The 17,200-nt window shown below is 46.8% G+C and overlaps 1 protein-coding gene and 1 long non-coding RNA gene across 5 annotated transcripts in view; one reads left to right on the top strand and one right to left on the bottom strand.

The window, feature by feature from the left end:
* TBC1D14 (TBC1 domain family member 14) overlaps positions 1-17,200 on the bottom strand; it is a 122,197-nt gene that overhangs the window by 36,165 nt on the left and 68,832 nt on the right. For 2 of the 4 annotated variants that reach the window (XM_058430138.1, XM_058430137.1), the window contains exons 4-5: positions 4,103-4,221; positions 1,980-2,062 (exon numbers count right to left, since the gene is read on the bottom strand). In XM_058430138.1, coding sequence (XP_058286121.1) covers positions 1,980-2,062; positions 4,103-4,221 — 202 coding nt within the window. Of the gene's footprint in view, positions 1-1,979; positions 2,063-4,102; positions 4,222-5,558; positions 5,640-11,077; positions 11,219-17,200 lie in introns of those variants that run through there. The other 2 variants (XM_032136026.2, XM_032136025.2) reach the window with 2 other exon arrangements.
* LOC116457069 (uncharacterized) lies at positions 11,373-12,508 on the top strand. Its single transcript, XR_004244900.2, has 2 exons — positions 11,373-11,573; positions 11,751-12,508. It is a non-coding gene; the product is annotated as an uncharacterized LOC116457069 (long non-coding RNA).

Below are 17,200 nucleotides of genomic sequence, written 5' to 3'. Positions count from 1 at the left end.
TCTGTCACCCAGGGTGGGGTGCAGTGACACAATCTTGGCTCACTGGAACCTCCGCCTCCCGGGTTCAAGCAATTCTCCTGCCTCAGCCTCCTGAGTAGCTGGGATTACAGGTGCCCACCACCAGGCCCAGCTAATTTTTGTATTTTTAGTAGAGACAGGGTGTTACCATGTTGGCCAGGCTGGTGTCAAACTCCTGACCACCCGCCTTGGCCTCTCAAAGTGCTGGGATTACAGGTGTGAGCCACCACGCCCAGCCTTGAGCATTACTCTTAATCTACAAATAGCAGCTCTGAGAAATACCATGCATTTAATTTACATATACTTTTTTTTGTGTGTAGACAAATTTACCATTTTAAGTATACAGTTCAGTGGCATTAAGAACATTCATACTGCACAACCACACCACCATCCATCACCGGAGCTTTCTCATTTTCCCAAATCAAACTGTCCCCATTAAATACTAACTTCCCACTCCCCATCTCCCCAACCCCTGGCACCCACCATTCTACTTTTTGTCTCTGAGTTTGACTGTTCTAGGGACCTCACAAAAGTGGACCATACATTATTTGTCCTGTTCTGATTGACTGGCTTCACTTAGGGTATCTTCAAGATTCCTTCATGTGGCCACATGTGCCAGAATTTCCTTCCTTTTTAAGGCCAAATAATATTCCACTGTACATATATACCACATTGTTTTATATATATATATATATATATATATTTATATATTTTATATTTTTTTTTGAGATTTTGTCTCCTTTGAGATGGAGTCTCGCTCTGTCACCCAGGCTGGAGTGCAGTGGCACGATCTCGGCTCACTGCAACCTCCACCTCCTGGGTTCAAGCAATTCTCCTGCCTCAGTCTCCCAAGTAGCTGGGACTACAGGCATATGCCACCACACCTGGCTAATTTTTTATTTTTAGTAGAGACAGGGTTTCTCCATGTTGGTCAGGCTGGTCTCGAACTCCCGATCTCAGGTGATCCACCCGCCTCGACCTCCCAAAGTGCTGCGATTACAGGCGTGAGCCACCATGCCTGGCCTTTTTTATTTTTATTTTTAGAAAGGCAGGCTGCCATATGCAGTGCCTCATTTGGATGTGTCTGGACTCTTGGAAGCTTGACGACTCTACATTCTCCTATGAATGGAGCCGTCTGGAGGCTCTAGCAGGGGAGTGCAGCTACTCATACACCCTGACTGAAGACCGGCCCTCTATCAGGGATGGTCATTCTCTTTGACCAAACACACAGCTTCGGGAGGGACGCACATGGAGTGCTAGTGGGGAAGGGGACACCGGGCTAGCCAGTAGATCAGCCGAATCAACCTGGTGATCAATGGAGTGACAGATATGACAGCCAAATCACCCTCACATCCATGTTATATATTTTTAAAATCTCCTAGAAAAAGAGTTTAAGTGTTGCAAGGAATTTTATCAAAATATCTTCTTGGAAATTTAAAAAACAACCCAGAGAGGGAAAGAAATGTATGTGTCGTTGATGGCTGAAACTTTCTGTAGTCTAGTATTTCTATCTTACACAGTCACTTTTCTCACGTCAGCTCAAAGTGCTTTTCTCTTGAATAAAGCTACCAGGAATGGATAGTAGCCTTCCGCAAGAGACACAGGCACCCTGCTCCAAAGCCTGGGGCTTTACAGCCCGCCCGGGACAGCCCTGGGGGCTTCTGGGATGGGAGAGGCCTCCTTGGGAGGCTCCCAGCAAACCCTGCGGTCTCACCGCTTCTCCCCTCTGCCTGCCTCAATGTCCCCCCGAGTCCCTGCAGTCCGCCCACGCCACCCTGCAGCCCCGTTTTCACTTGTCAGGGACTTCCGCATGCATTTTTTGTTTTTGTTTTTACTGGAAGACTACAAATTTCAAGGACTGAAGTTCAGGTTCTATGACTCCAAATGGTAAAAAGAAAATAAGCAGAAAGACACAAATCCTGTGCTGCCTGATCTAACCCAGCAAGTGTGAACCCCATTACCTCGCTTTTTGGCCTGAACCACCATTTCTTCATACTGTTGTCTGTGCTTCTGAGCTTCTTCAGCTGGTTTTGCTGGGAGATTTCTTGACAGGAAATAAATGAGTTTTCACCATTATAAATACCACATAAAAGTCTTTGAGGAAAAAACCTGAAGCATAATTTCCTAAAAAATATAAAGCTCAAACACTAAAAACTCATTTTTTTAAGATTACACAGTTCTTTCACAAACTTTTATAATACTTTCTTACAAAAACAAAAACAAGTTCACTATAAAACAAATGAATGTGGCTCACGCCTATAATCCCAGCACTTTGGGAGGCCGAGGCGGGTGGATCACGAGGTCAGGAGATCAAGACCATCCTGGCTAATACCGTGAAACCCTGGTGAAACCCTGTCTCTACTAAAAAATACAAAAAATTAGCCGGGCGTGGTAGCGGGCGCCTGCAGTCCCAGCTAATCGGGAGACTGAGGCAGGAGAATGGCGTGAACCTGGGAGGCGGAGCTTGCAGTGAGCCGAGATCGCGCCACTGCACTCCAGCCAGGGCGACAGAGCGAGACTCCAACTCAAAAAATTAATTAATTAATTAATTAAATAAAAACAAATGAATGGGCTGGGCGCGGTGGCTCACGCCTGCAATCCCAGCACTTTGGGAGGCCGAGGCAGGAGGATCACGAGGTCAGGAAATCAAGACCATCCTGACTAACACATTGAAACCCTGTCTCTACTAAAAAATACAAAAAGTAGCCGGGCGTGGTGGCATGTGCCTGTAGTCCCAGCTGCTCGGGAGGCTGAGGCAGGAGAATCGCTTGAAGCCAGGAGGCAGAGGTTGCAGTGAGTGAAGATCGCGCCACTGCACTCCAGCCTGGGCAACAGAGTGAGACTCCATCTCAAAGAAAAAAAAAAAAGAAAAAAGAAAAAAAAATGAATGATAAAGATTAGCAGGAAGAACATAACAATTATCCACAACTGCAACAGTGATAAACACTTAATCTTTTGGTATATTTTCACCCCACACTCCAAAGAAACTTTGATTTGACCGCAATACACTAATAACTGTCAACACTTAATTCTTGAAGCAGGGCGCCCTAACAGCATTTGTTACATGTATGTATGAAGACATTTCCTAACCAGATTTTTAAAGTGAACAGATTTCATACTAGCTACGTGGTTCATTTGTTTTTTGACATATACACAGATGTGCACCTTAGTTCTAAGCATCTTGGTATACCTTCAAAATCCATTTAAAAAAACACAGTTCGTGCTCTCTTTCAGAAGCGTGCTTGTGACTGTACTGGCACTAGGGTAAAGGTAGAGCAGGAGTGTCTGGCTGCCTATGTCCCTCACACAACAGGACCCACGTTCACTGGGACATTTTAAACGACCATCACTTGCTGCAGGAGAGTCCGCCAGCTCACCTTTCAGAGCATGAAAACGACTGGTCTTCAAAGGGCAGAGTCTTTTCCTGATGGCCTCTAACTGTCCAGTCCTCCATTTCTCTCCCCAACATACAATTTTCAAGGACAAGAAAACAGCAGAAGACACACTGCTTCTTTTTTTTTTTTTTGAGACGGAGTTTTGCTCTTGTTGCCCAGGCTGGAGTGCAATGGTGTGATCTTGGCTCACTGCAACCTCTGCCTCCCAGGTTCAAGTGATTCTCCTGACTCAGCCTCCCAAGTAACTGGGATTACGGCGCCCACCACCACACCTATTTTTTTGTATTTTTAGTATTTTGTATTTTTAGTAGAGACAGGGTTTCACCATATTGGCCAGGCTGGTCTCGAACTCTGGACCTCAAGTGATCCACCGCCTCGGCCTCCCAAAGTGCTGGGATTACAGGCATGAGCCACTGCATTCAGCTGACAACTTATTTTTAAATGCTAAAGTAAAAAGAAAAATTAACTGAACGGAAAATCCTGGTCAAAACTTCTATGCTACAGGACAGTTTTCCAAATTGGTCATTTAATATCATTACAGAACACATGTTAATATAGGGAATAAGAAGTGATTCTGGCTTACTCTTCTTCCCTTTTCTGACCCTAGTTTTTCTCTAACGAAAAGGTGCTTAGCAAGTTGTACTTATTTCCTAAAGCAAACACTCTAAAGAGAGTCTTCTTAAACTCACGCTGGTCTGTCCTCGAGGATGAGTGCGGTGGTGGAAAGTGGCTCAAAGTCAAGATTCTTCCTCACATTCTGCTTTGGAGAGGGTGGCTTGCTAGGTCTTCCAGCCTTGTCTTCATATTCCTAGGACAAAGAAACCAGGGATTACTCCAGGTCCTTTCAGACAGGATGAAGTCCTTCGGAAAGCAAGAAAGTTGTTTTGTCATGAAACTCTTTTAAGCCAATTTCGAGGACAATTTGCCAAAAATCTTTCCTGCTATTCAGAATGAAAAGCCGCTGACTAAAGGGGTCTTTTTGGAGATGGAGTCTCGCTCTGTCGCCCAGGCTGGAGTGCAATGGCACAATCTTGGCTCACTGCAACTTCCACCTCCTCGATTCAAGCGATTCTCCTGCCTAAGCCTCTCAAGTAGCTGGGACTAGAGGCACCCACCACCACGGCTGGCTAATTTTTTGTATTTTTAGTAGAGATGGGGTTTCACCATGTTGGCCAGGCTGGTCTTGAACTCCTGACCTCAGGTGATCCACCCGCTTCAGCCTCCCAAAGTGCTGAGATCACAGGCATGAGCCACTGTGCTCAGCCTAAAGGGGTCTTAGAGTTCCAAAGTTGAGACCATTGCTTTATGATATGACTGCGCACTTCCCTCATTGGTGGGGAAATAATAAAGGATCTCATTACCAAAGCAGCCCCTTTGAGGAGGCCCTCAAACGCTGCCTCAGGTCTCCTGTCTCCTGGGTAAAAGGCATGTTTTCTCTCTTCTGGACACTATAAATTTTAACTGATTATTATCATGGCCACTGGGAAGCTGCCACTGCAAATTGTTATGTAAATAGTTTTTCCATGCCCTGGAAATCTAAGAGCAGCCTCCACACCACTGGGTCACGGATTCACCCATGCACTGCAACCACAAGAGCTCAGTGACACCTGGTGACCCACATTCCAAACGCCCAGCCGGAAGAACTCAGGAGAGCCAAACAGGTTGGTGCTTCTGAAATAATGTGTGGGTACTTCGCTCTGTGCAAAATCAAAAAACACAATCATTTAAGATGATTACAGATAATTAAGGAAATATTACAGACAAGGCTCTCAGGACTGCCCCTGAAGGGAAGATAATCCCATTGAGAAGATAGGACAAAGAAAGGTAGCGTTAACCTAAGATTTCATGTTTGTCATGAGGTGGTGAGAAATTGCTAAATGAATTTCAGGGAAACTAGCTGTCAAGAGGCGTGTTACTGGTGAAATTATGCGGCAAGCAATTATTCTCTTAGCCAGAAAGTCCTCTAAAAAGTAGAAAGAAATACATCATTTCCTCAAATTACACAGGCTATGAGAAGGACGTGCACCAAGAATCAGTTGGGTGGGGCAGTTTCTGTACACCTGGATGTATATGGTCACACGTCTTAACATTGTTTACCGTGGCTTAACATGGTTTCATTACAATTCTAAAATTACTTCCACTTACCAAAAACTGAAAACACGGACTCATTCCTTGCTGGATTCAAGCATCTGAACATCTACACTGTATGGGGTACACAGCCGTGACCTCACATGGCACTAGCCCTCATGAAGCTTCAAGTCAGGCACCTGAATGTCAAAGTCTCCAGTTTCATAGGAAATCAAACAAAAGCTGTGTGTTGAGAAAGATTCTGAGGCATGCTGCATTTTAACAAGAATTAGTAACACATACCCCATGAGGTGCTACTTATCTGCTGAGCCTGGTCTGGTGAACTGTACGCCAAGGCCAGAGATGTCAGGCCCAAAATCAGCTGTGGCAGGATGTGGATGCCCATTTCCGTCGGCTTTTGTGTGCCCTGTGCATGTGGACTCACTTTGTCTTCACAGCAATCTGCTTGGCAAGTGTTACCCATTTTACAGACAGGGTAACTGAGGCTCAAAGTGAAGTGACTTGCCTGAAGCATACAGCCAGCAAGGCTGGGCCTGCCGCCCTGAGCAGGCCCAATATCATCTGTGAATACACTCAAACCCTCAAGTGTGCAGTTTTAGAGGGGAAAGCCTGAGTCCCACCCTGCTTAGGTGTGGCCTCTGCAGCCACATAGCTCTGGGAGCAAATTCAGATCCACCAACCACCAGCTGTGACCTCGGGCAAGGCACTCACTTCAAATCCGTAAGCCTTCTTTCCACATCCGCAAAATGGGAAACCCCGCCTGCCTCACCCCGAGAGGGCCACTGGAAGGAATGAGGCAATGTCACGGCCTCTGGTGCACAGGGAGTGCTGAAGAAGGGCAGCCCTTGTTGGTCTGCACCACTAGCTTTCTCTCCCCTCAGACGTGAAACCACGGAAAAGGCAGAAAACCATGCTCTAGTGCCAAACAACAATCCAGGAGCCCTGCCAAGTTGCCAACAGCACAGATACAAAAAGTAGGAGTAAAAGGAAGTAAAAGCCTTGAGTCATGACCAGAAACGTCAGATCACTTCAGTCAGAGCTTCTTACTATTACCAACAGCAACAAACAGTGGCGGCGGCTGACGCTAACAAGCCCAGCACCTCTGAGTGCTTTACGCGCACGCTGGGTTAACTCCATCTCCTCAACACCAGCCCCCTGAAGGGGCTGCCCCACCCCAGACCATGCTGGGTTAACTCCATCTCCTCCACACCAGCCCCCCAAAGGGGCTGCCTCATCCCAGACCATGTCAACAAGGCAGCTGCACAAGGACATGCTGTACCTCACCAGGGCAAAGCTGTGGCTGTGGTCAGATGGCCCAAAAAAGGTTCAAGAAACAAAAGCAGGGATGCAGGCTACCTGAGACAGGCATGGTTTCCTGCCTCTTCCAGTGGTTTCAGGTCTGAGGGGGAGAAAAAGCAAGTGCCACAGACCAACAAGGGCTGCCGTTTCTCCAGGACTCCCTGTGCACCAAAGAGACGTGGGGACCCAGAGGTGTCTGACTCGCCCAGCGGGCAAGCGAGGAAGCTGGGTCACAGGCCACGCGCTGGGGTTCCGCAGCCACGCTCCTCATCACAGAATTCACGCAAGCCTCTCACACACATGCATCAGAAGTAATCTATCATTTGGATTCAGTCTCAGTAGTTTTCACAACCATGACCGAAACCTCAAATACTGAACTAAGTGCACAGATTAGCAGAGATGCAGGGTCAAATGCTTATGTTTTAATCACAGACCAAGGCATGATTAAAATAATAAAGTAATAGAGGTGGCCTGGCCTGCTCATACGTGAAATCCCAGGCAAAGCCCTTTCCAAAACCTTAGGCAGCCTTTCGAAGAGAAATGGTGTTGGAAATGGTGACAGGACCTGCTCTAGACCCGGTTCTCCCAGGGCGACCTGGAGGTGACAACAGTAAGCTCACTGTCCAGGCCAGACGAACCAACTTTAGAAACAAGAAAGAGGACTATTCACTCCCAGGATCCCAGAGGGGAAGAAACAGCACCTGGAGAAAGAACACTCAGCTGTGGATTATCAGCGCTAGGGTCGGGCTAGCAAGGGCTAAGGCTCTGGAAGTAAAACCAGAGTTCTAGGTCCTGACTTGGGTGAGTTGTCTTGTCTCTCAGCCTGTTCTCAGCTATAAAACGGTAGCAACTACACAGACCGCTGTGGCGGTCAAATGAGATAAAATAAGTAAAATGGCTGGGCACTCACTCCCTCAAGTGCCAAGCCCTTTCTGTGTGCCAGGCAAGTACTGGTGTGGTCCACCTCGGTCCAATTCATTATTCCCAAGTTCCGTCTCTGCATGGGACTAAATTTTGAAGTCTCTTGGTTTAAACCAAGTAACAATGCCCATCTTGCTGTGCTCGTCAAAAGCCCTGCAGCCTAACAGGTAAAATAAACTGCGCACTTAAGTGACAGCTGCCACCCTGGACAACTCTAGAGGGAATTTATTTATTTATTTAATTTTAAGGAGTCTCGTTCTGTCACCCAGGCTGAAGTGCAGTGGCGCAACCTTGGCTCACTGTAACCTCCACCTCCCGGGTTCAAGTGATTGTCCTGCCTCAGCCTCCCAAGTAGCTGGGATTACAGGCACGCGCCACCAGGCCCAGCTAATTTTTGTATTTTTAGTAAAGACGGGGTTTCGCCATGTTGGCCAGGCTGGTCTGGAACTCCTGATCTCAAGTGATCCACTCACCTCAGCCTCCCAAGTGCTGGGATTACAGGCTTGAGCCACTGCGCCCAGCCCTCTAAAAGGAATTTAGAGCAAGGTTCTTCAAAGTTCTAGCAGCAGATCAGTTTGACTGGTCATAACAGCATTTAAAAAATAAATAAAACAATAAGACAGTACATAAATACAATTTGCTTCAGCTTTACACTTAGTTATGTCAGTACAATGAGTCTCGATTTAAAGTGTCTAACTAGGGATAATTTCAAAAAAGTTTGCAGGCTGCCAGTTTAGAAGCACAGTTGTTCAAAGTCCCTGCTCTGGGCAGCTTATAAGGAATCACGCTGGGAAAGACGAGACCCTACCAACATGGCAGCAGCACCTCACTAGCAGCCAACTTGCGGGGTGTGGTCTGATGACCCAGCTAAGGTTGAAGAAAAAAAGCAGGGAGGCAGGGTGCCTGAGCAGAGCCCCAGTCTCATGCAGAGGCCATGAGCAAAAGAGACTCAGCAAGCAGGGCAAGAGGGAAAGGGCTATTTGGAAAAGAGGAAGCTAATTTGTGAAGGGACCACGCGGGCCTGGCACTTTAGGAGACCCTCAATCTCCAACCCAGCAGGGCTCACTCAACAGGGGCAATACATGCAGGCAGAGGCTCCCACACAGGTGAGACCGTGAGGTGTGCCAGGAGGGGCGAGCCACACACTGTGGGAGGAAGAGCAGGACGCCTGAGGCCAGGGGGACATGGGAAGCTTCCACAAAGGGGCCAGTTGAGTGGACAGACAGGTAAGATGTGGGCTAGAGGCCAAGAGGAAGAGGCACTCTGACAGCAGAAGCAGTGGCCAAGAGACACCCACAAGCAGGCTAGCACCAGGATTTGAACCGGGAATGTGCAGAGTCAAAGTTGTTTTGCTCTAGATTTGAAGGTCTCAACACGTTACCCAGAGTGTTGGGACAAGCCCCAGGAGAGACGGGAGAGCCAGAGGAGAGACTGTGAGGTATGGGGAGCCCCTCAGATGCATCCAGGGGCAGGGTCTACATTCCACGTGTGATCTGCACGGTGCTAAAGACAAGAAGGGCACGAGAGTCCTGAATTAGGTTTAACGTCTGTTAGTTTAAAAAGCGGGGGGGGGGGGGGGGGGGGGGGGGGAAAAGCCTGCTTCAATGCACATTTGTTTCAAGAGGGAAAAGAAAGGATCATGATTCTCAAACAATGAAAAAGTATTCCTAAGCCTGGCACAGAGGTGCTGTGCCTGTGGTCCCAACTATTCAAGAGGCTGAGACAAGGATCACTTGAGCCCAGGAGTTCAAGGTTGCAGTAAGCCATAAACGCACCAGGGCAACAGGGCAAGACTCTGTCTCAAAAAAAAAAAAAGAAAAAAGAAAGAAAAAAGAAAGTACTCCTGGTAGAAAGACAAGAAGGGTCATCAATGCTACTTACCAACTGGAGGAGCACTACAAAATAGCCAATGATGTCAATAACCTGCTAGTGGAAGCCCCCTGACTTCCAGGAAGGAGCCTCTGGCTCCCTGGAAATCTATTTTAGCTAGAAGAAGAAAGGGTTATCAGTCAAATCCTGTGCTTAAATCTCCGACCCCACTGTCTGCAGTATCAAGATTCACCCGTGAAAATAACCTGAGGATTTGGGAGCGCGCCTGGAATAAAGCTGCCAAGGTAGGCCGGCCATCAGAATGGTATCTATGAAAAGACTGACTTGAACTAATGCTGTGACAGCACGGCCACCGCATCTGCACAGGCTGAGGACCCAGGGAAGCGCTGGGGGACAGCGGCAGGCCTGGTCTGAGCCAGCACCACCAGCAGAGTGACCTTGAGCTCCTCCTCCATCCACAAGCCTGTTTCCTCATCTGTTACACTTGAAGATTAAATGAGAACCAGCATAAGGTGCAGAGCCAAAGCAGGTGCCCAGAAATGACAGGAGTATGACTGTCACTATATACTATGAAATTACTCTTCACAACATTCCACTCTAAGAGGGTTACTTGTGGAAAAGAGCACGAGACTGAAAGTGTCCGCAACACCACGGCTGGTCTCACACTTGGTCATTTGTAAAAGCAATTGTCTTGGAGCGGGGAGCCCAGTTTAGAATCTGGGAGGGGCTCTGTTTTGCCATTTTGAGGGGGAAGAATGGCCTGCACAGGTCTTACAAAGGCCCCACCTTCCAAAAGGCAGCCCCGGGTAACCCCTGAAGCCTGACCTCACGGTCAGCAAAGCCACTGAGAACACCTGAGTGGTTCCTCTGGCCTGGATTCTTTAACCAGCTGCAGTCCCCTCCTGGAAAGCGTTCTCTAAGTTACTGGCAATGTTGGCATTCTGGGAAGCACTCTCAGGAGTCCTTTTCTAATAGTCCTATTCCTCCCAGAGCATCAAAAGTTAATATGCGGGCTGGTGAATGAAACATATTCAAAGGAACTAGGTTTTAACACGCCTGGTTTTTGTTGCAACCTGACCACCTCATTGGGCTCTAGAGCTCGGAGCGCAGTCTCGTCTCCATACAAAGGCTCATCGGATCGCAGGCAAGACCCTTCTGGCCTCTAAGGGGGCTGTTGGGCCTGGCCGGGCTCTGAAAACAGGGTAAGGAGGACTCAAAGGACGTGCTCGCTCGCGCTGTCTCTTGTTGTCCCAGTAAACGTGAACCAAAAGAAAATATGTGGAAACACAGACACAAAGAGTACCAGGGAGAAGAGCGCATCAGCAGCGTGCACAGCAAGCTTCGGCTGCTGAGGACAGATGCACGTGATGCTCGCACACCCGCACACCCGCACAACCGCACACATGCACACTCGCACCCTCCACCTGCGCGGGGCCGCAGGGCTGGCAGGCCCCGGACAGGACAGGCCCACGGGACCGGGCAGGCCTGGGGCGCAGGGAGAGGCACCGGCTCGCACCCCGACTCACCATGAACGCCGGGGCCTTAGAGGCGCGCGGCCGGAGGCTCCATGCCCAGCGAGCGGAGGGCCGGCCTCCCTCCCTCCCTCCCGGACCGCGGGCGGGCGGGCGGACGCGGCGGCTCCTCAGACTCGCGGGGCGGGGCGGGGCGGCAGGCCGCTCAATCGCGCGCAGACGCAGCGAGGCGATCCGCGCGCCGGCTCGGCGCGTCAGGCCTGGCTGGAGCCTCCCACGGGGGCGGGGCTGATGGGCGGCGACGGGCGGGGCCAAGGGGCGGGGCTGGGGCGTCCCCGTGGTACAGCTCCACCGGCCGTGAACACCGGGAACGCGCGCCGACAGGCGGAGAGCCAGCTTCTGCCTTAAAGATCACCCGAGAGCTGAGAAACGTGTTGCCAAAAGAAATTGCATAAAAATATTCGCACTGGTGAGCTCTGGGTGGCGGGGTGATTGTGAGCAGTTTTTACAGGCTACCGTGGCTCCTACTGTTTTTCACAAAGTATTACAGGTGAGTTTAAAACGTCAGGGAGCACACAAAACACTTAGAGAAGCCGACCAGGCGCCCCGGGGCTGCCGGGAGGGGGACGGAAGCTGGCGGGGCAGCGCCCTTCAGATGGCGCGATACGCTGTCGGTGAGACCTCAGGTTTTTAAAAACAGTCTTTAAACTTTGACCCTACACCTTAGGGACTACGTCGGGTCAAAATTACTTCTGGTTAGCCGCGGGCCCCACGTCCCAGGGCTGAACAAGTCCGGTCTGCGGCAACACGAGGCTCTCCCGTGACGGGGCCTCGCCCAAGGCGCCCCCAGCAGATCTCCTGGGATTCAGAACTACCAAATCGCCGGCAGACACGGGTCCATCAGAGGAAGCCTGTGACAGCCGCCAGGATAAAATCAAAAGGACAATGGCAAGTGATAGCAAAGACGTAGAGAAGCTGGAATTCTCCTAAATCCTTGGTAGGAGGGTAAAATGGTGCAGCTTCTTCTATAATTCAACATCCCCTACCATACTCCCAGGAACCCACCCAAGAGAAATACGACCAGAGAGACTTGCATGCAAACATTCACAACAGCATTGTTCACACCAACCAGAATGTCCACCAACCGCGGATGCATGAGCAGCAGGGAAACGGCCATGAAAAGAAACTGCTAAGACATGGGCCTACGTGGATGAACCTCAAAAACGCTAGGCCAGGTGAAAGATGCCAGACAAGAAAATTCCATGATTCCATTTATGTGACACTTCTTAAAAAGGTCAATCTCTAGAGAGAAAGCAAATTCATGTTTGCCAGGGGGTGAGGGTGGGATCAACTGCAAACAGGCACGAAGGAACTTTTTTGGGTGATGAAAAAATAAAACTCTGGATGTCGAACATATTTTAAAACTAGATTGCAATGATAGTTGCATAACTGTATACATTTATTAAAATCAGGGAACACTTACAATGAGTGGATCTCATGGTATATTATTTATACCTCAAGCTATTTTTAAAAAGTAATAGGAACACCATTAGGAGATACACCTAATGCTAAATGACGAGTTAATGGGTGCAGCACACCAACATGGCACATGGATACATATGTAACAAACCTGCACATTGTGCACATGTATCCTAAAACTTAAAGTACAAAAATAAAAAAAAAAAAGAAAAAAAAAGTAATAGGAGGATAAAAGGGAAAGAGGCTGATTCTGGCTGAAAGGATTATGGAACGCCTTGTTAAGACAATTATCCAAAATTTGAAAATAAGGCAAAAGCAGGAGTAGGGGTTATTCTTTCAATTAATTCCTGGGCACTTTTAGCATGGCTGCCTAAAAATTATTTAATTATCTAGGACACTGTCCCTGTTTTGGTTATTACTCCATTCAAGCCCAGATACTGTGAAGTTACATATTAACTTGTAGATAATGTCCAAAAGAAAAGATAACCCCAAAGATTATGTTTTATTGTCACCAGTTTGTTTGTTCATTGAAATCTAACCTAGCCATCTTACTCTAGTTCTTTTTGGGTTTTATGCATATATGTGTGTACAAACACACACACACACCCCTAATTCCTCAAATGCTCTTGGCATAAGTTTTTACCTCCTACTGGTCTCCAGGCGTAAAATAAATCTTTGACCTTGATCATTTTAATTTTAAAAAAGGTAAAAGTCATGAAAAAAAGGAGTGTTTTATCTGAAGAGAATAAAGGGACATATAACTAAGGCAATACACAAACCTGACTGCATCCTGGTTCAGAAAGAACAGCTTGATACAACTGAGGAAATTAGAACATGCTCTGGGTATCAGATGCTACTATGGAATTCCCCATCATTCTGGGTGTGGTAACAGTCATGGTTATGTAGGAGAGTGTCTTTACTCTTAAGAGCTGTATGCTGAAGTATTTAGCAGTAAGATGTCATAATACTGCTAATGGTTCAATTTTTTAAAAATAGAGGCACAATAAAGTACGTATGGCAAAATGTCAACAGCTGCTCCATCTAAGTGGGGCACATTAACACATTAAATTGCCCAGGCGAGGGCAAAAGCATTCAAAAGCTCCCAGGGGCATTTCTCTCGGTCTTTCTGGGAAGCAGCATCAATTAAGCTGTACCATCTCTTCAGCATTCACAATAGTACACAACAGGCCACCCGCCTGCCTGCAGACACCACTTTCCAGTCCAAGGTCAGCCAGAAACCAGACTTACAACACAGACAGTCCCCCCCTTACAATCACAGGCTACTACAGCTTCAAGTTATGTGTTTAACAAGCTTCCTAAGCACCCCGTACATACCAGAGAGAAGGTGCTCAAAGAACTCAGTCTGCAGTTACATCATGTAAATGCATTTGTGTGGATGAAATTTATACATACATAATTTGTCTCAGAGAAAGGCCTGGGAGGGCGGACACGAAACCATCAGAGACTCCTGTGACGGGGCCTGTGAAGTCTCAGGGGGAAAAGGATTTTCCCGTCTTGCATCTATCATTTGAATATTTGACAAGTACTTTTTCACAAATTGTATTTAAAATTTGAAAAAATAATTTTTAAGCTAATTCAGATGGCATCAAAAATCGATTTCACCAACTGCTATTTCCAAACCACACCGAATTATTACTGCAGCAAGGTTGTTTTTTGGGTCTGTCGCTGGCTTTTTTTCTAGGCACACACAAGACTGAAGGTCTAGCCGTGACAGGAGACCACAATGAGGAGTCCTGACCGTGCCGAAGCTCCCATGGGATGCCAGGATGCCAGCCACTGCTCTACGACCCCATGCTTCATTGTACTTCACCCTCACGAGCATAGGCAATGTGAGCACTGCCTCTGCAGAGGATACTGAGACTCAGAGAGACAAAGCCATGGGCCTAAGTCCACACGACTGACTGTAAATGACAGAACCAAGGTGCACATTCCGGCTTTCTAATCCCAAAGCCAGAGTCTCCCCAACCCACCCCAACCCCATGTTCACAGGCCCAAGACCCCTCTCACCCCAGTACTGTGAAAGGCCCCAGTAAAGAGCTGTAAAAGAACAAATGTGTTTCCTGTTCCTGAATTCCTATTCCTTCTGGGGAGACGCACCAGTAAGACTGAACACAAGATCCACAGTGTTTGCACCAAAGAAAGTGTGCTCTGAACACTACCCTCTCCAACTAACAGGGAAACTTATCACTTCCACATTAGGAAAAATAAGCAAGCCTTAGGAAGCATTAAGCATTAAATAGGAATTTCAGTCTTTATTGTTAAAAGGCATTGGGGATAAAGAATTTATACTTCTCAGAATAAATGAGCTGTTACCAGGATAACAGGAGACTAAAAAGTAAAGTGCAAATTAAGCAACCATGCTGCCATTTCCCCTGTAGAAACTTCAGATCACTTCCTTCTTTCTCGTTCTTGGCATCATGTGGAAGTATGATATGTAATTAACCTGCTGCTTCTCTAAACCCCAACATTAATGGGGATGAATGGGGATTAGACATTTTATGGGATAATCTCCTGATAGACCTGTTCTCCACCAAACGATCCCAGTCCCATACAAACATGACCTCTACCACCTTGACAAGGCAAAACTTCCAGAGTAGGTTCAGCTTTCCACTCGGTCACCAGCTGTACAATGTTTCCCTCTGCTCTGGCCACTGGAGCTCAGTGTAAAATTTGTAGCACGCCTCTAGGAGTTACATGAGATTCTGTGAGTTGTATCTTGGGGCATCCACTTACCTCTGGTTTTATCTTGCTGTCCTTTGCCCAAATTTCCTCAATAATTTTTCTGTCATTCTACACATTAAAAATATATATATATTTTTTAAAGGCTGGGTACGGTGGCTCACGCCTGTAATCCTAGCACTTTGGGAGGCCAAGGCAGGCAGATCACTTGAGGTCAGGAGGTCAAGACCAGCCTGGCCAACATGGTGAAACCCTGTCTCTACTAAAAATACAAAAATCAGCCGGAAATTGCTTGAACCCAGGAGGCAGAGGTTGCAGTGAGCCGAGATCGTGCCACTGCACTCCAGTCTGGGCAATAGAACAAGACTTTGTCTCAAAAAAAAAAATTATTTTAAGTATACATGTATAGACAACAAAATACAAAAGGTACAAAAGTGTATACAGTGGAAAGTAGGTCTCCCTCCTATCTCCCACATACCCAGTTTGTTCTCCTCTCCAAAGAAATTCCACTATTAGCTGTTTTGTCTCTGCATTGACAAGGATATGTGTGGATCTTTATCCACATAGGGCACACTATACAAATGGTGATCCATCTTGCTTTGTGAGGTCGATGCAGTATTTCATTCAGGATTTCACCAATTCCCTGCCAAACATTTAGATAGCTTCCAATCAGTTGTGCTGCAATCAACACCCTTATACAACTGTCATTTCGCCCATATGCGAATTCATCTGTAGGATAAATTACCAGAAGTGGAAATGCTGGGTCAAAAGAACCCTAAATGATTCATTAATTCATGTTAGTTTATTTTTTGAATTAACACACAGTTAGCTTTTTGGTGTATATAGTCCTATGACTTCTAAAATGTTGCCTTGTAGCCACCATTATGACAATCAAGATATAAAATAGTTCTATCACTCTCAAAACCTCCTTTGTGTTAGCCCTCGGTAGTCACACCCTACCCCACACCCCTGGCGCTGTGAATCTGTTCTCCATCACTACAACTTTGTCTTTTCAAGTATGTGATACAAATGAAATCACAGCACGCAAGCTTTCGAGACTGACTTTCTACCTTCAGAGAATGCCCGAGGTTCACCCAAGGAGTTAGGTGTGTTTATTACTGAGTCATATTTCATTGTATGGGATGTACCGCCATTCATCCATTCACTGAAAGGCATTTGGGTTGTTTCCATTTCTTGAGGATTATGAAAAGAGCTGCTATAAACGTACAGATTTTTGTGCAAACATAAGTTTTCATTTCTTGATGGCAAATACCTAAGAGTGGGATTGCTGGGCTAATTGTATGTTTCACCTATAAGAAACCTCCCAACTGGTTTTCCAGAATGGCTGTACCATTGTGCATTCCCACGAGCAAGGAACCAGCTAGGACTTCCGATACGATGTTGAACAGGAATAGTAAGAGTGGACATCCTTGTCTTGTTTTCATTGTTAGGGGAAGGCCTTCTGTCTTTCTCCATTAAGCATGTTAGCTGTAGCTGTTTCCTGTAGATGCTCTTTATCAGGTGGGGGAAGTTCTCTTCCATTTCTTCTTTGCTGAGTTTTTATGAGGAATGGACACTGAATTCTATCGAATGCTTTTTCTGCACCAACTGATAGGATCGTGTGGTTTTCTTTAAATTGGTAGTATGGTAGCTTACACTGATCGATTTTCAAACGCTGACCTAGCCCTGTGTTTCTGGGCTAAATGTCACTTTGTCATGGTTATAACTTTTTAATGTATTATGGGATTCAATTTGTTAATACTGTGTTGAGAATCTGTGTGTCTTCATAAGGGATATTTGCCTGTAGTTTTTTTGGGACTGTATTCATCTGGTTTTGATATCGGTAATATTGGCCTTTAAAATGAGTCAGGAAGTACTCCCTCTTCTTCTCAAATTGGTGTTTTCTTTAAATGTTCAGTAGGATTCATCAGTGAAACCATCTGGTCCTTCTTTAATAAATTTCGGGATGATTCAGGTTATCTATTTCATCTTGGATGA

The sequence above is a fragment of the Hylobates moloch genome, unplaced genomic scaffold (assembly GCF_009828535.3).
Source record: "Hylobates moloch isolate HMO894 unplaced genomic scaffold, HMol_V3 SCAFFOLD_17, whole genome shotgun sequence".
Classification (NCBI taxonomy): Eukaryota; Metazoa; Chordata; class Mammalia; order Primates; family Hylobatidae; genus Hylobates; species Hylobates moloch.
Note: the sequence above shows the minus strand (reverse complement) of the source record. Positions and strands in the feature narration are given on the sequence as shown.